Source organism: Megalopta genalis, chromosome 2, assembly GCF_051020955.1.
Source record: "Megalopta genalis isolate 19385.01 chromosome 2, iyMegGena1_principal, whole genome shotgun sequence".
Lineage (NCBI taxonomy): Eukaryota > Metazoa > Arthropoda > Insecta > Hymenoptera > Halictidae > Megalopta > Megalopta genalis.
Genome location: NC_135014.1, coordinates 23,790,470 through 23,811,641, shown reverse-complemented (window position 1 = coordinate 23,811,641; position 21,172 = coordinate 23,790,470). Strand labels below are relative to the sequence as shown.

Here is a 21,172-nt window from a genome sequence, read left to right as displayed (position 1 = left end):
CTGATGCTCTCAAAATGCTTTTGAAAAATAGTATACCAATTTTTATTGGCGCCATAGTGTCGCCACTCGAATATAAAGGGTTAAAAGGAGACACATTCTTCTTTAATTTCCGTTCCTCACAAATTAGGTCAGAGAAATGTCTATTGGCTATTTAAATTGTAATTATAGCGAAAACGAAAACGTATTCTGAAATTTCAAGATGTTTAGGATATTTTGAGACCAATCCGACACAAATGTTGATTAAACAATCTACGACAATTAACTCGTTGCGCTCGAAGCCATTTTATATCTAAATTCGAAACAATTCTTCGGACTTAAAGTATTTTTATTTTATACAACATAAAGAATGTTTTGAACTTGAAATCGAATCTGACTTTGGAAATTGACACGCATGATAATTACATTTTTAACAATTTCAGAAGCAACGAAGGATAAAAACCGAAGTAACGCGTTTCCAACGTCTTCGCGATGCTGAAAAATTTCTGAATAATTCATGAAAGAAAAAATTGCACAAAAACCGTCAGATCGGTGGCCGACGTTTCCTTTTACGGTCGCGGCGCCAAAATACTCGATCGAATTATGTAAACTCGTCGAAAAAGTATTGCAAACGAGCTACCGTCGACGTTCGGAGTAGCAAAAGAGTATAATTAACGGGACAGAATCTTCTTGCTCCGATTTCGCGCAACGAAAAGGGACGTACGAGCTGCGTGACAAACCTGATTCTGCAGGAAGAACTGCGCCTGTGCCGGAAGCTGTCCCGCCGCGGCAGGGTTCGCCTGCTGGAACATGGCGAACTGCTGCAACCGTTGCTGCAACGACTGCTGCTGTTGTTGCAGCGTCGACGCGAGCGCCTGGATCTCTTGCGGTCCGAGTGCGCCCAAGGAGCCGTGCATCAATAATTGCTGGCTGACCAGTTGAGCAGCGAGCGCCGCTTGCGAGTTGCTGTTGTTCTGCTGATTGGCCGTGTGCTGTTGCTGCTGCTGATGGCTTCCTGTTATCTGGCTGCTGACACCGGAACTCGGCGACGAGGCGCTGCCGCTGGTTCCGCTGCTGCTGTTGCGGTGCGACACGTCTGTGACCTGTCGTTATCGGTCGAATGGTTGCGTTAGACTGATCAGTGTTTTTAGGAAGCCTTGAATTTTACAGATTTATTGGGAATTTTCCATCCTATAATTAAATGCATTTTGTAATGAAATGCATTTTGTAATGAAATGCATTTTGTAATGACATGCATTTTATAATGAAATGCAGTTTGTAATTAAATGCATTTTATAATGAAATGCAGTTTGTAATTAAATGCATTTTATAATGAAATGCATCTTATAATGAAATGCATTTTATAATGAAATGCATCTTATAATTAAATGTATTTTGTGATTAAATGCACTTTATAACGAAATGCATTTTGTAATTATGTTCATTTTATAATGAAATGCATTTTGTAATTGTATGCATTTTATAATGAAATATATTTTAGAATGAAATGCATTTTGTAATTGTATGCATTTTATAATGAAATATATTTTAGAATGAAATGCATTTTATAACGAAATGCATTTTATAATGAAATGCATTTCGTAATGGAAAATATTTTTGTAACTTGTGTTCGTTATCGAATTTGCTTGCAATTTTACTCGCATAATGCTTATAGCAGTAATAGTGTTTCAATAAATTTTTGTACTGGGAAAACTTCATCAGACTATCGATTGCAGGCAATTTTGATTAAAAAGCAACCAGAAAAAAAAATACGAAAATGTAAACGCATTAGGAAACTTCTACAAAGATTGCTCCCTCTTCTCATCAATTTACGAAAATTATTTAAAAGGCCAGAGACACGTTTTTCATTAATTTCCGTTCCTTAAAAATTGAGCATTTTTATTTTGCATAAAGAACCGCAGTTTACACATTATGGTTGTTTCCGAAGTAATTGCGCGTGCTATAAAATCCGCGGGCTATAATATTGCTTCAACTGATCTAAAATTATCCTGCAAACTCGTGCAATCATTTTCGAGAAATTAGGTGTACGCGATATTCCAGCGAGTCGTTAATTTTGGAAAAGCCCCAGCGTTTATCGATAACGAAGTATAAAAAGCCGCGGATGAGAAAACCGTGGAACGGGAGCCGCGAAATTCGAAACGCGTACGAAATTAATTAGGCGACTCCGGCGGCTCTGATTTCGGATGTTTGCGTAGGATGGAAAACAGGGGGCGGGCGGCGGTCGCCGAATCGGAGAGACGCCGTCGCCGTTAACGCCGTAACGTGCAGCGATTACATTCTTTCCGGGGATTCGTGAGCAGAGGAGGAAAAAAAAATCGATCACCATAGAATCCCGGCTAGTCGTCACGCCGTAACGTGGGACCAGGAACACGAAGAACCGGAGGAACCGCGCGCGAGAGAGCCACCCTCCCTAATATTACAGAGTAAACGGCGCCGAACAAAGGCGTGTTTACACTCGGCCAGGTCAGGATATTGGTCACTACGGTCCATCCACCGCTTTTGTGTTTTATAAAACCCACACACGCATGCAAACGCACACAACAAACACGCACAGAAACACGCTGTCATCCTTTCCTGTCGTTCATCTCGCTAGCGGCTTCCTTTATTTATTTGCCAAATATTGAACGCGAGCACTTTTCGAAAACCGTGAAAATCTTCACGGTTCCCTCGAAGTTACACCGGAAGCTACGCGATTGTTACGTCGAGTGGAAACGTTGCCCGAGAATTAATGACAGGCTCGGTCCTCCGGGATCGCCGTGCTTAATCATTTTCTCTTTTTTTTTTAGTTCCGGGCTTGGTTGATGAAGCGAGAGGAACGGTGGTGATTGCGAACGCTTCTGCGCTTGCGGCGTGTAAAACACTAGGACTGTCGAGTTTTAAAAGCGACCGACGTTTTCTGCTGCGAAGAAATGAACAGGACTGAATTTAGATCATTCGCTATTTTTATCGCAATTTATGCTCGAATTGACTCGAATTATGTTGACCTGCCGTTTTCGACGCAGTTACTGCGATTAGAAATTTCTCGATTGCAATAATTTCTTAGATGGGGAGGAAATTGATGCTTGTTGTGTGCCTAAGTTTTCTTGAATGCTTAAACTATGATATACTTATGTAATAATAATATATAATAATAATAATAATAATAATATATAATATATTATATTATATATATTTTTTAAATATATTTTAATCACATTATATATATTAATATATATTATATATTATTACATGATATATATATATATATATATATATATATTGATATTATTATATTAATTTTAAAGAACAGAACTCGAATTGATATTTCAATGTTGCTCCCTCGAATTTTTTAAATAATGAAAGAAAATTTTTCTTCGATTGTAGAAGGCGATGGATGAAAATTGTGATCTGCATGAGAACTATTACCGATACGCGCGCAATAATGCATAGAAATTAGAATTTAAAAGATTCACAGCAGATCCAAACTCGAACGACACCATATTTCTAAATTATACTATAAATTTGGGAAACTGAACGTTAAAGGTTCCCTCTCGATTGTCTTCTCGATAGAGTAACACAATCTGGTCGTTTCTTATATAGGATTCCTATTAGAACGAAAATTAATGAACACGTTTGAAATATAGTACCCGGTCATTACAAGGCTATTAAAGTTGATTAAAATTAATTATTGATCTTATTAAAATTATTAAAGCTATTAAAATTATTAAAGGCTACTAAAGGCTTCCAATAACTAGAACGTCAAGTTCCCAAGACAAATTGTAAACAGGCTCCCCGATCGTCCCACAATAAAATAAAAAAATGGACTCACCAGGTTGAGGGCTTCCCTGTCCGAGTCCATGGAGTCATGGTCAAGGTTCGCCTCGGTAGCATCCTGGATGTCACTGGCGATGCTTCTATCGTAACCACTGAGCTCGTGCCCATCAACATCCCCGTGGAGATCCGCATCTGTAAGAGACCAAAGACCAACGTATAATTATCACCGCCATTTTTCCAACCCCCTCCCTCCGACAACCCCCTCAGATCATCATCTCGCGCTGAGAGAGATCATCGCCTTCGGAACACGAGAGGAAACATCAAAAGATAACTGATAAAGACCATCGTCTCCAGAAGATAAAAAAGATCATATTCTTCGGAAGGCAAGAGAGACCATCGTCTTCGAAAGACAAGAGAGACCATCGCCTCCGGAAGACAAGCGAGACCACCATCTTCAAACCAACGAGCGACATAATCATGTCCAGAAGACGACAGTGATCATCAGAAGGTGCTCGTGAAAGCTGAAGTTCCGAAGTCGATTATCGAAAGAACAACGCGTCCGTACAGTTGTTGTTGTTCTGGAACCGGTACTTCTGGTGCAGATGGTAGCGCGTGGGGGTGGACGTGGGCGTGCTGGTCGCACGAAGTCGCATGTCCGCAAAGATCATCCTGGGATCTTCGAGGAAGACCATCGTTGTCCCCGTCGTATCTCGAGGACCGATCGGCCTATCGGGGTCACATTAGGGACCGATTCCCTGGGTCCTCAGCATCCGGTGAGGACTGCTGCAGGGCACCGATCTCGAGGATCAAGAAGCACCCCAGCACACGATCCTACATCCGGATGGCGCACTGATCCCGCCGGTTTACTCGAAATCAACCGTAGCATTCGAAGAAGAAAAAGAGACAGAAGAAGCACATTCCGAATTCGGCTGAACAGCTCTCATCGGTATTAGCGAGCAATTAGAGTCCGTCTCCCGCGCACTGAATATTCAAACGAAGGGAACCTCGGAAGGGCACGGAACCGGTGCGAGAATCCGTCGGTCCTCGCCGCAGGACCGACACAGAACGAATGTCAGAATGACGCAACGAAATCGTGCCCTAAACGAGCGCCGCCGACCTTCCCCTCTACCACGTGGCTCGGAAGGGAATCGAGGATTGGTCGACGGCCCGGCCTGGTTCGTCCTACCATTGGCCGATGCCCGGGAACCCTTTGGCCCTTGTTCATGCCCCTCTCCGTGCCACGACGCGCGAAACAACCCTTCGCGCATCCATCATCGTGTCTTATGACTCGCCTCCCTCGCCCACCCCTTTTTGCGCCTTCGTCTTTCAACGAGCCTCGCGCGCGCCCGTGCCCCTCTCACCCCCCGCGTTTCGAAAGGGGCACGCTTCTAATACGAAACGATTCGCCAGGCTGCCGAGAACGAGCTTACGCCGTTCGCGCGACCGTTTTTAATAATAATTACTTCGATACGCTCGGGGACACACCCCTTTGAAACGGCGCTGGGGGATTTGCGGGATGGCGGTTCGCGTCAAACGATTTACGTTCGGTTTTTTAAGGCTGCGGATTTTGCAATTTTAGCTACGAATTTTGCAATTTCTGCTTCGATTTTTGCAATTTAATTTCATTCCTAGACTTTGATAAGAGAAAGATCAAATTTTGCTTTCATTTAGAAGGAATCAGTGACGTTCATGTTTATAAGAAACGAATGACTTTCATATTTAGTAAATTATGCTATTATTTACTATTAAAATTTACTATTAGTAGTAAATGAAAATACTTAGTGAATAAAAAATTCGTGGTAAATGAAAATTCGTAGTAAGTAAAAATTCCTAATGAATAAAAATTCGTAGTAAATGAAAATTCGAAGTAAATAAAAATCCCTAATAAACAAAAATTCGTAGTAAATGAAAATTCCTAGTAAACATGAAATTATATTAAATTCGTCGCGAGAGTCCGTCTCGTTTGTATAGTACAAGATATCCACACGTATCCAACAAATAGCTACAATATCTTTCGAATCGCATTCAAATGACAGCAGTAGCATCCCACGAAAAAATGATCAAGGGATACCGGGATGATCGTCTATCATCGAGCACGGAATTGAAGTTCCATCCAGCTGGGTGCCCGAATCTCGTTCATCCGGAACAAGATCGTATCTCGGGGCGCATCTTCGAGCTCTCTTTGTTCCGCATCTGCATACACCGACGCGCTGCTAGGTGCCATTATAAATGGCCCCTGGCACAATGCCTCTGCCCATGCAATTTCCAGCCATTGAAGCCCGTTTAACGTTTGCACGAGTGACACGGTAACCGTCTATCCATCACCCACCCACATTTCGACGATGATCGGACCCCGGCCACGCACACACCAAAAACGTTGCAACCACCCCGATGCAACAGAACTGCAGCTGGACCGACTACGACCGTCTCTCTCTCTCTCTCTCTCTCTCTCTCTCTCTCTCTCTCATATCCTTTCATTTCAAACGCACTGTGGCCTTCGACGCCTCTTCCCGTTTTCTCTTCCTTTTTCACGTCGAGGAAAAACTGGGCGATGGACCTGACCTTCCAGGAGACGCCGGAATCCGGGGCGAGCACGATCGTGTCACGTACGTCAGGTGATAAAACGCGACACACCTGAACAGAGCAACACCATCGATCGCGATTTTCGGGAATGGTGATCCTATAGAGATCTATGTGGATCCCTTTCTCGACAGGTAATGGGTTCCTAGGTGCCTGTTCACTGTGTTCACATCCGAATTTTTTCAGTAAATGTATCAGTGAGTGATCAGATTCATGTGATCTCGTAGCTTTTTTATTTTAACTCACGTTTGCTTCTAAAAAGAATTCAGTTCAGGTTTTAGGATTGACAAGTTCTGGTCGTGTAGATTCAAGTAAGGATTCTGTGATCATTTAAGCAATTTCAATTAATTTTTTCATTGACTGTATTCGTGGTCTGTTGTTGATCATTGAAATATATTTTTCTGATTAGAGAATATTTTTGCTGATCATTTGAAGCGAATTTGTATATTGTTCAACAAATTAGCTGTTTTGATGATTAAGCTGTCAAGCTGTTTTTCGTTAACTGGTTAAAAACGATATATATGTAATTTGGTGTCCTTTAATAAATTTTATACTTTATAAAAGTGTCGTACTTAATATAAAATATAAAGAAAATCGAATTTTTATGCAAAATAAAAACTGTCTCCATTATTTATAAGAAGCTACACAGACATTTTTCTCATTCCTTGATTATTTTGTCGAGTTACAAATAATGCAGTTGTATTTTTAAATTTCTTAAATAACCATGGATCTATTCGTTTCCGCCATAAATGCATAAAATCCGTAGTCCAATAATCGCAGTAACTTGCACACATTCCAAAGAGATTGCAACCCCAACTGCATAACAAATTGCACGATACTGATTCTGTTCCGACTTGCAAAATAGATCCGAACATCCCAATTCGATCACATTTTTGACACGTCAACAAGGAATTCCAATGTTTTCCCCCCAAATCTCGCACCCCCGCGCGAGCCTAAAAATCCCGAGGAATCCCGGACAGAGGGCAAAAGGTCACTGAACCCTGGTTACGAAGAAAAGAAGTCGCTTAGCCAGTGGATCGAGCCCGTGGACCGAACTTTCCCATAGCGTCCCACGAGTGAATCGGGTCGCAGAGAGATAAAGGCTCGCGAAACGTTCATAAAAACAGCCTCGACGCAGGTGAGGATGTGCTAGAGCAAGGAAGGGAGGAGGTCAAGGTGAGAAAAAAAGACGCATTTGAAAATCCTGTGAATCCTGTGAATTTCGACGCAAGGACCGAGGCTGGCCCCGATTTTCGCTCCTCCGCATCTGTGCGTCTCCCCTTCGTACCTGACGTGGATTCCCCGTAAAACGGAGAAAAAACGGCACGGGAGAGGCCGGGGCGGAGGGCGAGCAAGATGTGACAGGTCAGGTAGAGAGAGAAATTCGTCGGCATTGGTGGGATTCCCTATAAAATTTCGGTTACTCGTCCCGTGGATCCTCGCGCGGCCGATTACGCCCGGCCGCGATCTCTCTCCCGGATCGGATCTCTCTCGCACCCTGGATCCGATCTCACCCCAGCGCGACGGAGGGCGCAGGTAGCACGCATCGGTTTCCCTTTTTCCAAGGGAATTTGCATCGTTCGCCCGTTCCCCTCTTTTCACCGAAAATTGCCGCTTTTTTAGCCGTGAGAAGCTCGACGAGGAGACGCCTAAAGAGAGGGGAGAAAAGGATTTTTTCGGGCGAAACACGCCAGTTCCCATTTTTCCACCCTTTTCGCCGCAGTCACGACCAAGGAACCGACGTTTTATCGCGGACCAGGCTCCACCAGGTGCGAAAGGTCCGTTAGCGTACGAATAACTTAGATAAGGCGACCGTTCCACCTCTTTTTCGACGGATTCTTCCCTACGAAGAAGCGAACCACCGTTGACGATTCGTCTTCCAGGATTGGGAGAGATCTGCTCGGGGAAAAAAACCAACGGACTTTCGGCGACGATCCTGACGGAGGAGCCAACAGGGATGATGGCGGGAGATGATACATAAATATCAACGGTTTTTTAACGGAAATACGTTTCGGCGGCGCGACGGGGATGGCTGAACTGCCAATGGAATTTGAAGTTGCTGGTGGGCCTTGAAGAGTGTTAGGATGATGTGGTGTAGAATGTGCTAGAAAAGGATGGTGTGGAGAAGGTTCTGGCAGATCACTGTAAAGAAATGTCCCAACAGAACACTGTGAAAAAATGTCGTAACAGAACGCCGTGAAAAAATGTCGTAACAGAACATTGTCATGAGAAACGTTAACGGTTCCACGGTTTTTGATGATGGCAAGACTGCGAAAAGTGATTTAAAAAGTCAGATAGCGGTCTAAGAAAAATTGGTTAAGTCAATTTAATCTCGAAGCTTCGTATATGACACTCCATTTTGAAGATCATTGGTAAAGAGTTTCGAAAAACTGCGTTCACGATAGCGAAACAAGAACAGAAAACGTGTTTGCAGACTCAGGAACATTTTTTTCTCAGACTTTTCTGTCTGCTGCATCGAAGTACTATTTTTTTCCTAGCATTAGAAACATCAAATGATAAATGATAGATCGTTCGAACTGAAATAAAAATTGTACAAAAGCAGAAGATAAATACATCCTGCGGATCTATCAATTTTACCAACGAATTTGTTCTACTAGAGTTCGAAACGTCGCTTTTTTTCTAGGTTATGAAAAAACCATCTAAATCTCTAAAACTGGAATAAAGATCTTCCTTCTTCCATTAACAATTTCCACTGATAGCCCAGCAGTCTCGAAACGTGCAGAAAATCAAAACAATTAATAAATAATAAAATAAAAATTCAGAACTAAGTACTAAAAATTGAGAAGAATGCGCTGAGAATACTCTGACAATGTTCTTTCGATAATCACTTTGATAATAGCTCCGATATCAATCAGCATCGAAGAAATTCACTTTCCAGTTTGCTCGAATAATTCCGCGAGTCACGCGCGAAAAACTCATTCAACATATTAATAATAACGTTTATTTATCAACTGGATGTCGTTACTTTGTAGTTGCTTCGTCAACGTATTAAAGTGTTATTCGTCGAGACGGTCACTTAAATTCTAATGGACCGAGGTTCGGGTACGGGATCGTTTCGCCGAATATGGCTCGTCTATTCAGGCGAGTCCGGCCGAATATTTCTATCTAATTCAGGGGAATGCGTTGCGAAGTGAATAGACGCGACGCAACAATCGGCCCGAAGACGTTCCATTTCCAGGATGAATTCTCTGCCGTGCAACAAAGCCCTCCGGCGTCTTCTCCACCCCCGCCGCGGCGATTCTCGTCTGTTGCGTGGGATCAGCCGGTGTTTTTGTTCGCCGAGGCGAGAATGGACGGCGCCGGCGAAGGGCGCGTTGCCCTTTTCTCGCGATCTACATAAAATATCGATTCCGGCCGGCTTTCACGAAAATATCGGCGAGTCACGGACGTCTTCGCGTCTCTCTCTCTCTCTCTCTCTCTCTCTCTCTCTCTCTCTGTTTCTCTGTTTTTTACTGTGTCTTTGTATTTTCCTCTCTCTGTTTTTTCACTGTGTCTCTGTATTTTCCTCTCTGTTTTTTTCACTCTGTTTCTGTATTTTCCTCTCTCTCTCTCTCTCTCTCTCTCTCTCTCTCTCTGTTTCTCTGTTTTTTACTGTGTCTTTGTATTTTCCTCTCTCTGTTTTTTCACTGTGTCTCTGTATTTTCCTCTCTGTTTTTTTCACTCTGTTTCTGTATTTTCCTCTCTCGCTCTCTCTCTCTCTCTCTCTCTCTCTCTCTCTCTCTGTTTCTCTGTTTTTTACTGTGTCTTTGTATTTTCCCCTCTCTGTTTTTTCAATGTGTCTCTGTATTTTCCTCTCTGTTTTTTTCACTCCGTTTCTGTATTTTCCTCTCTCTCTCTCTCTCTCTCACTCTCTCATTCTGTCTGACTGTCTTCTCCCCCCTCCATGCTGCGAGAAACCGGCTCCGCGGTTTAACGAACGGCACCGCAAAGAAGAAATCGTTATTTTCACGGCTCTGCCCGATTTCGCGGTTGCATCCCTCGCTCCCTTGCGCCCTCCGCCCTAACTTCGCGGCTCCGCCCTTCGGCTGGCCCTCTCCGAACACCGCGGACCTCTCACACCTTTTGCTCGATTTACCTGCGGCGTCTTTCGACCCCCTCTCTCCTCTCTCTCTCTCTCTCTCTCTCTCTCTCTCTCGCGATCGATACGCTCTCGTAATTCGCAACAGAGATTGCTTGCTGCTTGACCCGTGCACAAGGTAATGCTGCCGCAATTACCTCTGACCAATTCACTCTTTCTCTGCGGAAAAGGGTGCCGGACTATTCGACGCTGACTGAGGAAAGAATTTGGGCCCGGTTCGCTCGACTTTCGACAGCTTTGTGCAACAGGGTCGAGTATTTGCGGTAATTAGAATTGCTTCGAAGAGGTGGTTTCATCGCTAAGGTTTTCTTGACGAGTTAGGCGGCAAATTAACCCCAGTAATTCGAAGTAATATCTGAAGTGATTTTTGATGTAATTTTTAAAGTGGCTTAATGTAATTTTTAGGTTAATGGAACATAATTTGTACAGTAACTTTTACAGTAATTCTTAAAGTACTTTAAAGTAATTTTTAAAGTGACTTAATATAATTTTTACAGTAATTTTTAAAGTAATTTTTACAATAATTTTTAAAGTACTTCGAAGTAATTTTTAAAGCAATTTAAAATAATTTTTAATAATAACAGCAATAAGATGTACACGTCTCCCCTCTCTTAATAATTACAAACGGTTGAAAATAACGTCTTCCCTCCCTCAATAATTGTAAACGCTTGAAAATAATGCCGTAACAACGAAAATAAAACGACGATAACATAACGAAATCCTTAAATGTCTCTAACATCTCCATAGCTTCATATTCAACACAATCATTTCTACTATAATCGCAAAAATGTCCGCAATCTGTGCAGAACTCCGGACGATGATTTAACAAGCTTCAACGTCTAAAATAGCTTCAAATCTGTCGACTTCAAAGGGTTGCCTCGGAGAAACCGATTTATTTTCTCGAAGTGAAACGTCTCGACACGGCCGCGTCTTCCTCCGTAAGATCGCATTAAGACTCCGTCTCCCTGTACATTCTCGGTGTATCAACGCGGCAGAATGTCTAAACAGCATCTGCCTCCGCGTCGTTTCTTCGTCGCCGTTCTTACGTAAGGGTACGACAATGCGACCAGCCCCCGTCGCACGGGGGAGGAAAGTTCGGGCCCCATTATTCCGGGCTTGCGTGCACCGCCTGTCAACCGACTTACGATTTTATTAGGGCCTTACATCATTCGATTATGCTTGCCGGGGCCGTTTTCATGCATCGGGGGAACCGGGCGGACGTCATCGGGAACCGGAGCGATGGATCGACCTATCGTCCTGTGAACGATCGCTTTTCTTTTCGAGCGTGACGAAACGGTCTCGCGCATTTTTCGATTCGGGAATTTTCCCGGCGAGCCGACGTGCGCGAGAATTGTTGTAAACAGATTCAAAGAATTTGTGAACCCGTGTTGTTAGCGATCGTTCGAAATTATCGGAGAAAAGGGGACAGTTTCGTTTTGATTCGTGTCTCTTGTAATTTTCAGGGACGATTTTTATTTCGCAGAAAAAGATTTACAGTAATTTTTCCTAATTGTGTAGTAATTATTTCCTAAATCGCGCTCAGATTGCGCACAAAAATGGACAATTTGGGAAGAGGAGATGCGATTATTCGAGCCTCGCGTCTCGTTTTTATAGTTACTGACAATCTGCAACAATAAAATCGAGTCGCGAAGCTCGAATGAATTGTTCATTTTTGTGCGCAATCTGAGCGCGAATTAGGGAGAAATTATTGTTGCTTGTGCGACGACTAGACTGCGGAATTTTTTCTTTCGTGACAAAAATGAATAGATGTAATTACAGTAATAAAATTAAAATAATTGAAGAATTCCAAATACATAATTTTCAATTGATCAAAGTCGCTCACGTTTTTATCTCGCATAAAAGAAAATAATAAATAAATGACCAATTCTTTATAGAGTTTATAAACTCGTCCAGCAAGTCTAAAATAATTATTGTTCAATCTACACTGATGTCATGAGAAAATTGTGGACTGCAGATTCGATGCGTTCACAGTAATTTTTATTTTATCGAATTTGACAAAATTCAGTGATCTTCCAATTATATTCAGATACTATCTACAACTATTAAACTGCGGATTTAATGCATTCCTAGGAAAAATGTATTGGTGAATTTGAAGATTAATTTCAACTGATTATAAAATTCATTCGTCAATAATGAAATTTTAAATAGTGAAAATAATGAACGAAACTAAAAATGTTGATACGTTGAGTCCGACTTTTTAAAATCATTTAAGAGAGGAACAACGTTGCACTAAGCTTCTAGAATTCTCAAGATTCCCCTAAAAAATCAGAAAATTGCCAGGGCTCCCTAGAAACTGATCCTATCGCACCGAAATCTGCAGTCTGCTAAAATGCATCGTCTTGAAAGAATAAAGTAATTTTTATTCGAGCGTCGCAAATGATCAATATCTGCGAAATCAAAAAATGCGAGTCCAGTCGCATCGTCAACTTCTGAAGTTAACGAACGGAGTCAGGATAATCGGAAAATAGAAATCTGGAGGATTGAAATTCGGATTTCCAGGTCCGTTCGTTTTGGAGGATCGGGAGGCAGCTTGCAGAGATCAATTGATCCGATTGGCGGGAAGCAACCGGTGAAATTATTGTCCGTGACTATGGCCGAGTGTCTGACTATAGCCGAAAGGGGGAACACCGGCGGGGGATAGATCCACGAGCCAATAGAATAACAGTTTCCTCTGGCGTGTTTTGAAACAGCGGTGCCGGCGGCGGCCGGGCAAGGGTGACGAGAGAGAAGGGGTGGACTGGTTTTCGAGCAGCGTGTGGGGTGAGTCTAAAACCGTTAGGTTGGTCGCGTGCTACCAGAGGCACGTGGCCTTCCTCTCTCTCTCTTTTTCTCTCTTTCTCTCTCCCTCTCTCTCTCCGTCTCATTTTCTCTCCCTTTCTCTCATTCTCTCCTCTCATGCTCTCTCCATCTCGTCTACGCACGCGCACGATCACGTTCACGCGTGTGTACACCTCTCCTGGCCGACCTTCTGGTACTGGTAATGGCTCCGAGCATTTAGAGCCACGATCTTGCTACCACCGGCAATCTCTCGCTGAATCTACTCGAACCGGAGGAACTTCGTTCGCCATTCGTGGAATGTCCGACTGTCGAAGCGCTATGCGCGGATCTGCATGCGAAACTTCTTCCGTCATATTAACTTATCGCGATGCAATGACGTGCTGCACGCGTCCCCTTTGCTCCGGAACAAGAAAATAAATAAATAATTAAACTAGCTAGACCATAAAAAATGTCTCGTCGCATTGTGTCTTGACGCGTTTCATGTCGCTTTTCATGTCTTGTTGCGTTCTGCATCATGTCGAAGTTTATCGTAGCGAACAGAATTGAGACGACAGAGATTTTTTACACACTGGTAATCCCGTAGATAATTGTTTTAGAAGGATTCGTCACTGGTATTCGTTGATTTTCTAGCGCAGGAGAACCAGTTTATTTTCTTAAATTAATTAATTGCCTGGATTATGTGAAGCTGCAATACATTATTATTCAAGAATGCACTTATTAAAGCATTTTAACAAGGATTTGATCCAACACTGTTCTACGTACGATTTAATCGAACTTTATTCGACGCAAGATTTGTTCCAACATTCCTTATAGAATTTAATCAAACACTTTTAATTTAATCGAACACAGTACAACGCAATCTTATGTATATTTTTTCGTGACAGCGGTAAGGAACGCGTTGAATTATTTTCACTGCTTTCTGATTCTAAACTGTTACTAATAAACAGCGGATTTTGACGCGTTTATAATAAATATAGGCTGGTGAAATTTGAATCAGCGCAGAGATTAAGAGAACTTAGGATTGTGGATATATTATCAACCCTGATTTATTCACAACTATATAATTAACGATGTCTATAATAACTTGCAGCTTTCTTCAGTAATTTTTCAATATATATTTTTAATGACACTTGGTATAAACCTAATGGCCTTTCTGTCGTTCCCAGTGTAATAACAATTTATTTAACATTAAAACTAGCGAGCACTAAAAAATGACTACACGTGTTTTACCAAGGCTCTGTGTGCAATTTTTATTATAACTTATTTATTACTATTCATAACTTTGAGAAATTTATTCAATCAATTCCAGTGAAAAGGTCTCCATAATTTCAACAATTTTGAAATAAAAAATATGATACCGATCGTTCTGACCGCTGTAGTAGGTGCAGTGTTAATTTAATTGAATAATTATCGAAAAACGAAGAATTATTTTAGGATTCAATATCACCTGGTATATATATATATATATCCGCAGTCCGCGAATTAATAACTCATTAAAAATGTAAAACAAAGAAACGAAATTTCTGTCCTGTTCCTATTTGTTGCAATTTCTGACGAAACTTTCTATTCTGCATGAATGCCCACATTCTACTTATCACCATTTACCGAGTAAAAAACACGAACGATTCCAAATCAAATTCCTAGAATCTCCGAACGAAGACCCATATACTGTGCCCTGAGAGCAGTTCGAAGTTACAAGAAGCGAGACAACGAATAAATTTCGATTGCGCACGACTTAATGACAGGGCAGCGTGGAGTTCGTCGGGAAAACGGCCGATCGATTAAGGGGCCGGGAATGAAATTGGGCCCGGGTCCAGGGCCTGTCGATCCAGGAAACTCGAGGATCGGCCGGAACGGAGGCGGCGGGTAAAGCAAAGGTGAGCAACGAGATTCCGTGGACACATGGCGCGAGCCATTAGCCGCGGTTGCACCGGTGAAAACGAGATATTCTGGGACGGCGTGGGTCGGGACAGATGCAGGATCGGTAAATAGTCGGCTGGGTATAACACAGGAGCTCCGGAGAACTTCCTCGTGATCGTGGATCGTCATCGTCGCCATCGACAGCTACCGTTATAATGAAACCGAGAGGCACGTGCTCCACGAACAAACCACTGGAGATTGCTCTCTCTCTCTCTCTCTCTCTCTCTCTCTCTCTCTCTCTCTCCTCCCACTCGGATACAGGCCGTCGTCGCGGCGCGTATATGCTTATGGTGCATAACGGTGCTGGAAGGTGCAGCGCGGGGATGCAGATGGCTGCGGAACGCACGAGCACCTTGGGCTACGTGAAACGAACGGGATCTGCAGATTCGTGGAAACCAACGGCTATCGATGTGCATTGCACAATGGGACACTTGTTCGATTTTAATGGACAGTTTTGTTGCACCTGGCAGATCGATCCAGCGCGATCAATTCTCGATTGGAGTTTCACGAAATTGTGCATCCTAATAAAATATTGCACAAATCACGGTCTGTTTAAATCTTAGGACAATTTCTCGCTGATTAGATTCGTTGAAACGTTCGGTTGATAATTGTTTACCGCGTTTGTTCCTTTAGTGCATTTACTTTATTTGTATTATAGCAATATAACATTGAAGTTTCATGAAATTGTGCATCGTAATAAAATATTGCATAGAGATTGACGGTATGTTTAAATCTTCGGACAATTTCTCGCTGATTAGATTCGTTGAAACGTGTCGTTGATAATTGTTTATCTCGTTTGTTCCTTTAATGCATTTACGTTACTTTTATTGTATGAAAATAATACAACAAACCAAAGTTATGAACCTCTTACAGTGCGCACTATAATTTTACATACGAACGTGCACGAAATTAATTTGACCAACCATGTTTAGATTTAATGTGAAATGTCCAAGAAATTTGTATCGTCGGTGCTTCGCACTTAACCTAATAACGAGACTACGTGAATGAAATTTAATAACAGCGTTGTGCCGCGAAGAACGCGAGGATATATTAAAATTCTGTGGCAAAGAAAACAGTGATGACAATTTATGAAACAATGAAAGAAAACGCGTCGTTGAATTAAGTCAGAAATGGAATAGACCGTTCGCGATAATAAAACAGAAATTCCTGTTAAGGTTAACGATGACCGCGAGCGGCGAAAAGCAATTAAGGGGTTGAGAACTCTATCGCGGAGCCGCCGAGAAAAATGGTCGAGCGGACTGCGGCCACGTTCACCGTAAATTTCCGATAAGGAAATGAGACTATGCATATAAAAGAGAGGGTTTCCGCGAGGGACTTCCACATTGGCACTTCGGGTCCATTTGCTGGCCGGCCACCCCGCTGCTGGCTGGCAGTGATGTATGGTGTGGTGGACCTGCATGCTGACCACTATCGACGATCTCCTATGTTCCACGATGGTCGATTTTAAACCCTCCGTCTACCAGCTAATCATTTTTATACCATTTCAGTTGGTTATCGTGCTCTCGAGCGTGAACTATCGAGCTTCGATTTCGCGTCTGAATATAGACGTTGATAAAGAGATATCGTAATGAGAAACCACCCTTATTTAAAGACCAAGGGAAACATATATATCCTAAACCGATTGCTTAAAAAAATTTCGATATACAGGCTGTTGCAAATAAAACGGGCCACTTAATTATCTTAATTATCTATAGCGCAGAATACTATTACTATAGCGCAGAAAAATAATGGACAAGAAACAAATTTCTTAATGAACAAAGAATTGATATTGGACGAGATTTCGAGTGTTTGAAGCAAAATTAGATAATTTTTGTTTCTATCGAAGGACTCGTAGACTCGACAAATTTTCCAAGAAATTTTCCAAGAAATTTTCCAAGAAATTTGCTATCCAATTTGCCAACAAATTTTTATGTACTCAGAGTGTTGCACCCAAAAAAGACCAAATATTATTCAACCGCTCTATTAATCCACTACACTATTATTTACCCACTTTATTCATCCACTATAATCGCATTCATCCTCACTATCAATCCACTTCAAACGACCTTGAAGTATACCAATTCTATCAACAATATAAAATATTCAAATTAGCTGAAAACTAATTTCCGGGGAGCCTTCAGGTTTCAGAGACACTTGCACAAGTCGGAAAGGATAATTAAATGATCCGTCATCAGTGGAACAGTCTGTACAGTTATTAGTAGCCGACGACGTGCTTCTGGCAACGTGACCTCCGGCAGCCCGACCTGTCACGAACTCCTGAGGCGACCGCGATGATGGAAGAACTCGGCTGACCGACGAGGACCAGGGTAGAGGGATGGAAGTGGCCAGACTATTTGAATATCCCATATTTAAGATTCGTCCGGCGTAGTTCGGGGCAGTGATTGCCGGGTTGGCAGGCCGGTCACGTGTCCGGCGCGTCATACGCGTCAAACCGACCCCCTATGGAAACCACCCCTATTGCGCCTAAGGCCGGCCAACCTCTCTCTCTCTCTCTCTCTCTCTCTCTCTCTCTCTCTCTCTCTCTCGGCGGCCCTGCGCGAACACTTTACATTCTATTTTCACGCTGTACTGACCCCGATGTATGCGACTTTCTTAACATATTCGCCAGATATTGGCTCGCCGGCACGTGCTCCGACGACCTGGCAGCTCGATATTCATTCCCGAGGACAACGAGTCCTTCAGGATCTCGGGGAGACCTCGATCTGCGACCTACGTGAACTCTGTACACGGTCGATTAACTAATTTCCATCGGCAATCAAAATGTTTTTAGTTAATTAATTTAGATAATATTGTATTCTGAGTCAGCTAGTTAATATTGTAGTCTAATTAATGTACAAAATATTGCACTCTAGTTGCACTATAAAAGATTGTATTCTAATTAAGCTAGAAATTATTGTGTTATAATTTAGCTTCAAAATGTTGTACTTTCATTAAGCTAAGAAATATTCCAATTAAGCTAGAAAATATTGCATTCTAATTAAGCTACAAAATATAGCAGCCTAATTAAGCTACAAAATATTGCACTGTAATTACAACATAAATTATTGTATTGTAATTATTCTACAAAATATCGCATTCCAATTGAGCTAAAAATATTCCATTCTAATTAAGCTACAAAATATTGCACTGTAGTTACACCATAAACTATTGTATTCTAATTATGCTAGACAATATTGGATTATAATTAAGCTACAAAATATTGCACTGTAGTTATACTATAAACTATTGTACCCTAATTAAGCTACAAAATATTTCGCTGTAATTACACCAGAAGCTATTGTACTCTAGTTAAGCTAGAAAATATTGCTTTCTAATATTTAATATTTTCAGTCATTAAATCTTGTTTGTTCAACTCAAGACCTAACATCATTATAATTCTAAATAGAAGAATATCCCCTTTAAACAGTTCTACCAACAAATGATTTAAAACCGCATATATAATAGTCCTAGCCAGTGAAGAATTATTAAATCAAATTTTTAAATAACATTTCTTAAAAGCTCACCCTCAGTAACAAAATTTATCAACGTCATCAGAGTTCATTGTTCGAAGGATTGTGTCAACACATTTTTGATATTAAAATCTGTTACTAAAATCACATTTCCCCGCTAGAAAAGTGAAAACAGCCGACAATGGGAGTATTTAGGTATCATCGTTGTCAGGCCATGCAAAGCTCCCCCGAGCTATGACGAGCACCTGACATCCTAAAATGGGGTTGGCTCCTATTTTATGCGTGTCACCGCCCCCACAGTGTTTTCACGGGACGGCGAGCACCCCGGGATTTTGCAGCGGGGGTTGTTCGCGAAAGGGAGGACACCTAACCGAGCTAAATAACGCTACATTAGCGTCCTACGTCGATACGAGGGCTGTCCGAGTGTGAAATACCCTCAGGCTTATCAGGCTGCCGCAGAGCTTCTTTTTTTTATTAGCTTCCGGCCAGCCATTGGCCCTCTTTCCTCTCTCTCTCTCTCTTTCTCTCTCTCTCTCTCTCTCTCTCTCTCTCTCTCACCGATCCCGGCGAAAAGTAAATTCTAAGAGATATGGGAAGCCATACTTTCCGGGAGGACGCGTTTAATCGAGCTTGGAATGTAATGAGGAACGCGATCCCGATCTGGTTGACTCCTTTCATCCCTTATCGAACTCGCAGAAAATGATTTTTTACTGCCACTAAAAAGCTTCAAGACTGGACCAAGGATTTTACGCGTTTCTGATAGAAATTAGATTTCGAATGCAAAATCGTCAGAACAATTAGAGCATTTTGAAATACTTTTGTAGTCTGTTCGACGATTTTTAAGGCGCCAAATATATTTTCCTCGAAGATCATATGTCAAAGACGTAAATAAATTGGGAAATAATGAGATTATATTCCTCTGTTGTGTACTTTACAAGAAACTATGAACTTTTTGTTATAAACATAATGTTTGCAACATCTAGAATAAGATCAATAGTCCCGATGTCGTAGATAATTCAAAAACTTGTTCCCAAAGGGCTACAATTATCAAGAGCTTTGCTATTAACACGGACAATTTTTAATTTGCATAAAAATCCTCAGTAATGGCATACAAAAATGATGTTAATACCAAACCGCAGTACTGGAAATATATAATCTAATTGACAAGAAATAAATAATCTAGCTTACGTTTTAATATTTCTATTTGTTTATGCAAATACACTTACGCATTAATGCAAATCGTACCACGTACTATAATATTCTAGAATGTGGACAACATCTACTGTCATATTTTATATCAAAGTACATTGCATAACTATAATTGCGAACGTAGTTACCGAAACAATCGTGTCAAACTCTTTTGACTTTTGTTATTTTAATTAATGTATTTTCTCCCCACGATGTTTACCAATAGCAATTTTTTTGAGCTGCTCAAGAGGTGAAATAAGTTTCTTCAATTTCGACGATAGAATATTCCCATTCAGTATGTGAATATTTATAGAAATATTTGGAGTATTTTTTGGTAACGAGAATGGTAAAATTGTAAAATCATTTTCAATAAATTTGTACAATAGAATATTTTCTTTCAGTGTCTGGATAATGGTAGAATTGCTTGGAACGTATTAATCCACGATTTGCATGAATAGCAATTTCCCGTCGAACTTTTGAAAAGCACGATTAAATGGTAAACTAAAACCTCCAATTTTGACAATAGAATATTCTCTTTTAGAGTCTGAATATACATAGATAGAAATACTTGGAGTTTCATATGAACAGCAATTTCCCCACAAACTTCTGAAAATCATGATCAAACGTTACACCAAAATTTGCTCCAATTTTAACAATAGAATATTCTCTTTCAGCGTCTAAATATCGATAATGCACTCGGAATGTTTTATCTCACGGTTCATATCAATAGCAATTTCCCAAGAAAATGGTGAAATAGTCGGTTAGCTTGGTCCGATTTTCAAACCACGAATATCCCCCGCTTCGGTGTCCAAATATTACTAGAGTATTTGCAGCAGAATTCCCCTCGAGATTTCGAAGAAAACGATCGAACGGCCCGGTCTAACTTCAAGAACAGTAATTCTGTTTTACTGTCCGAATATTAATGGTAGTATTTGGCGATTTAAGATGGGACGGGACGATCTAGCCGACGGGAGGCGAGCTAACGACGAATTCGAGCGGGTTCCAGGACGATCGAGGCGGAGCCCGATAATAGATTTAATTACTCCCTTGGAGGGCCAGTCGGTGGACGAGGACGGCCATTCCCCGGTGCACAACTCCATATCACGGGGCCGAGCACGTAACGACGCCGTTTACCTGGCCGCGTCGCGTCGCGTCGCGCCGCGCCGCGCCGTCCTTTGTCCTTTTGCCACAATTACCGTCGTCTAGACGCGGGCCTCCGTTTCTCCGCGAAATGACAATTACATAGCGCCGAGATCGCCTTCGCCGGCCGTTTCTTTCGCCGGAACGAGCCGCTCATCCTCCTCCCAAAGGGGGACGGGGGGAAACGCCTCTGCCAAGAGCTTTCCCTCCTCCGGCATCGGCCAGC

At 41.8% G+C, this 21,172-nt stretch overlaps 1 protein-coding gene across 2 annotated transcripts in view; it reads right to left on the bottom strand.

Moving 5' to 3' along the window:
- LOC117220622 (uncharacterized) overlaps nt 1–21,172 on the bottom strand; it is a 222,974-nt gene that overhangs the window by 12,195 nt on the left and 189,607 nt on the right. For both annotated transcript variants that reach the window (XM_076518792.1, XM_076518793.1), the window contains exons 5-6: nt 3,806–3,942; nt 717–1,079 (exon numbers count right to left, since the gene is read on the bottom strand). In XM_076518792.1, coding sequence (XP_076374907.1) covers nt 717–1,079; nt 3,806–3,942 — 500 coding nt within the window. The remainder of the gene's footprint in view (nt 1–716; nt 1,080–3,805; nt 3,943–21,172) is intronic.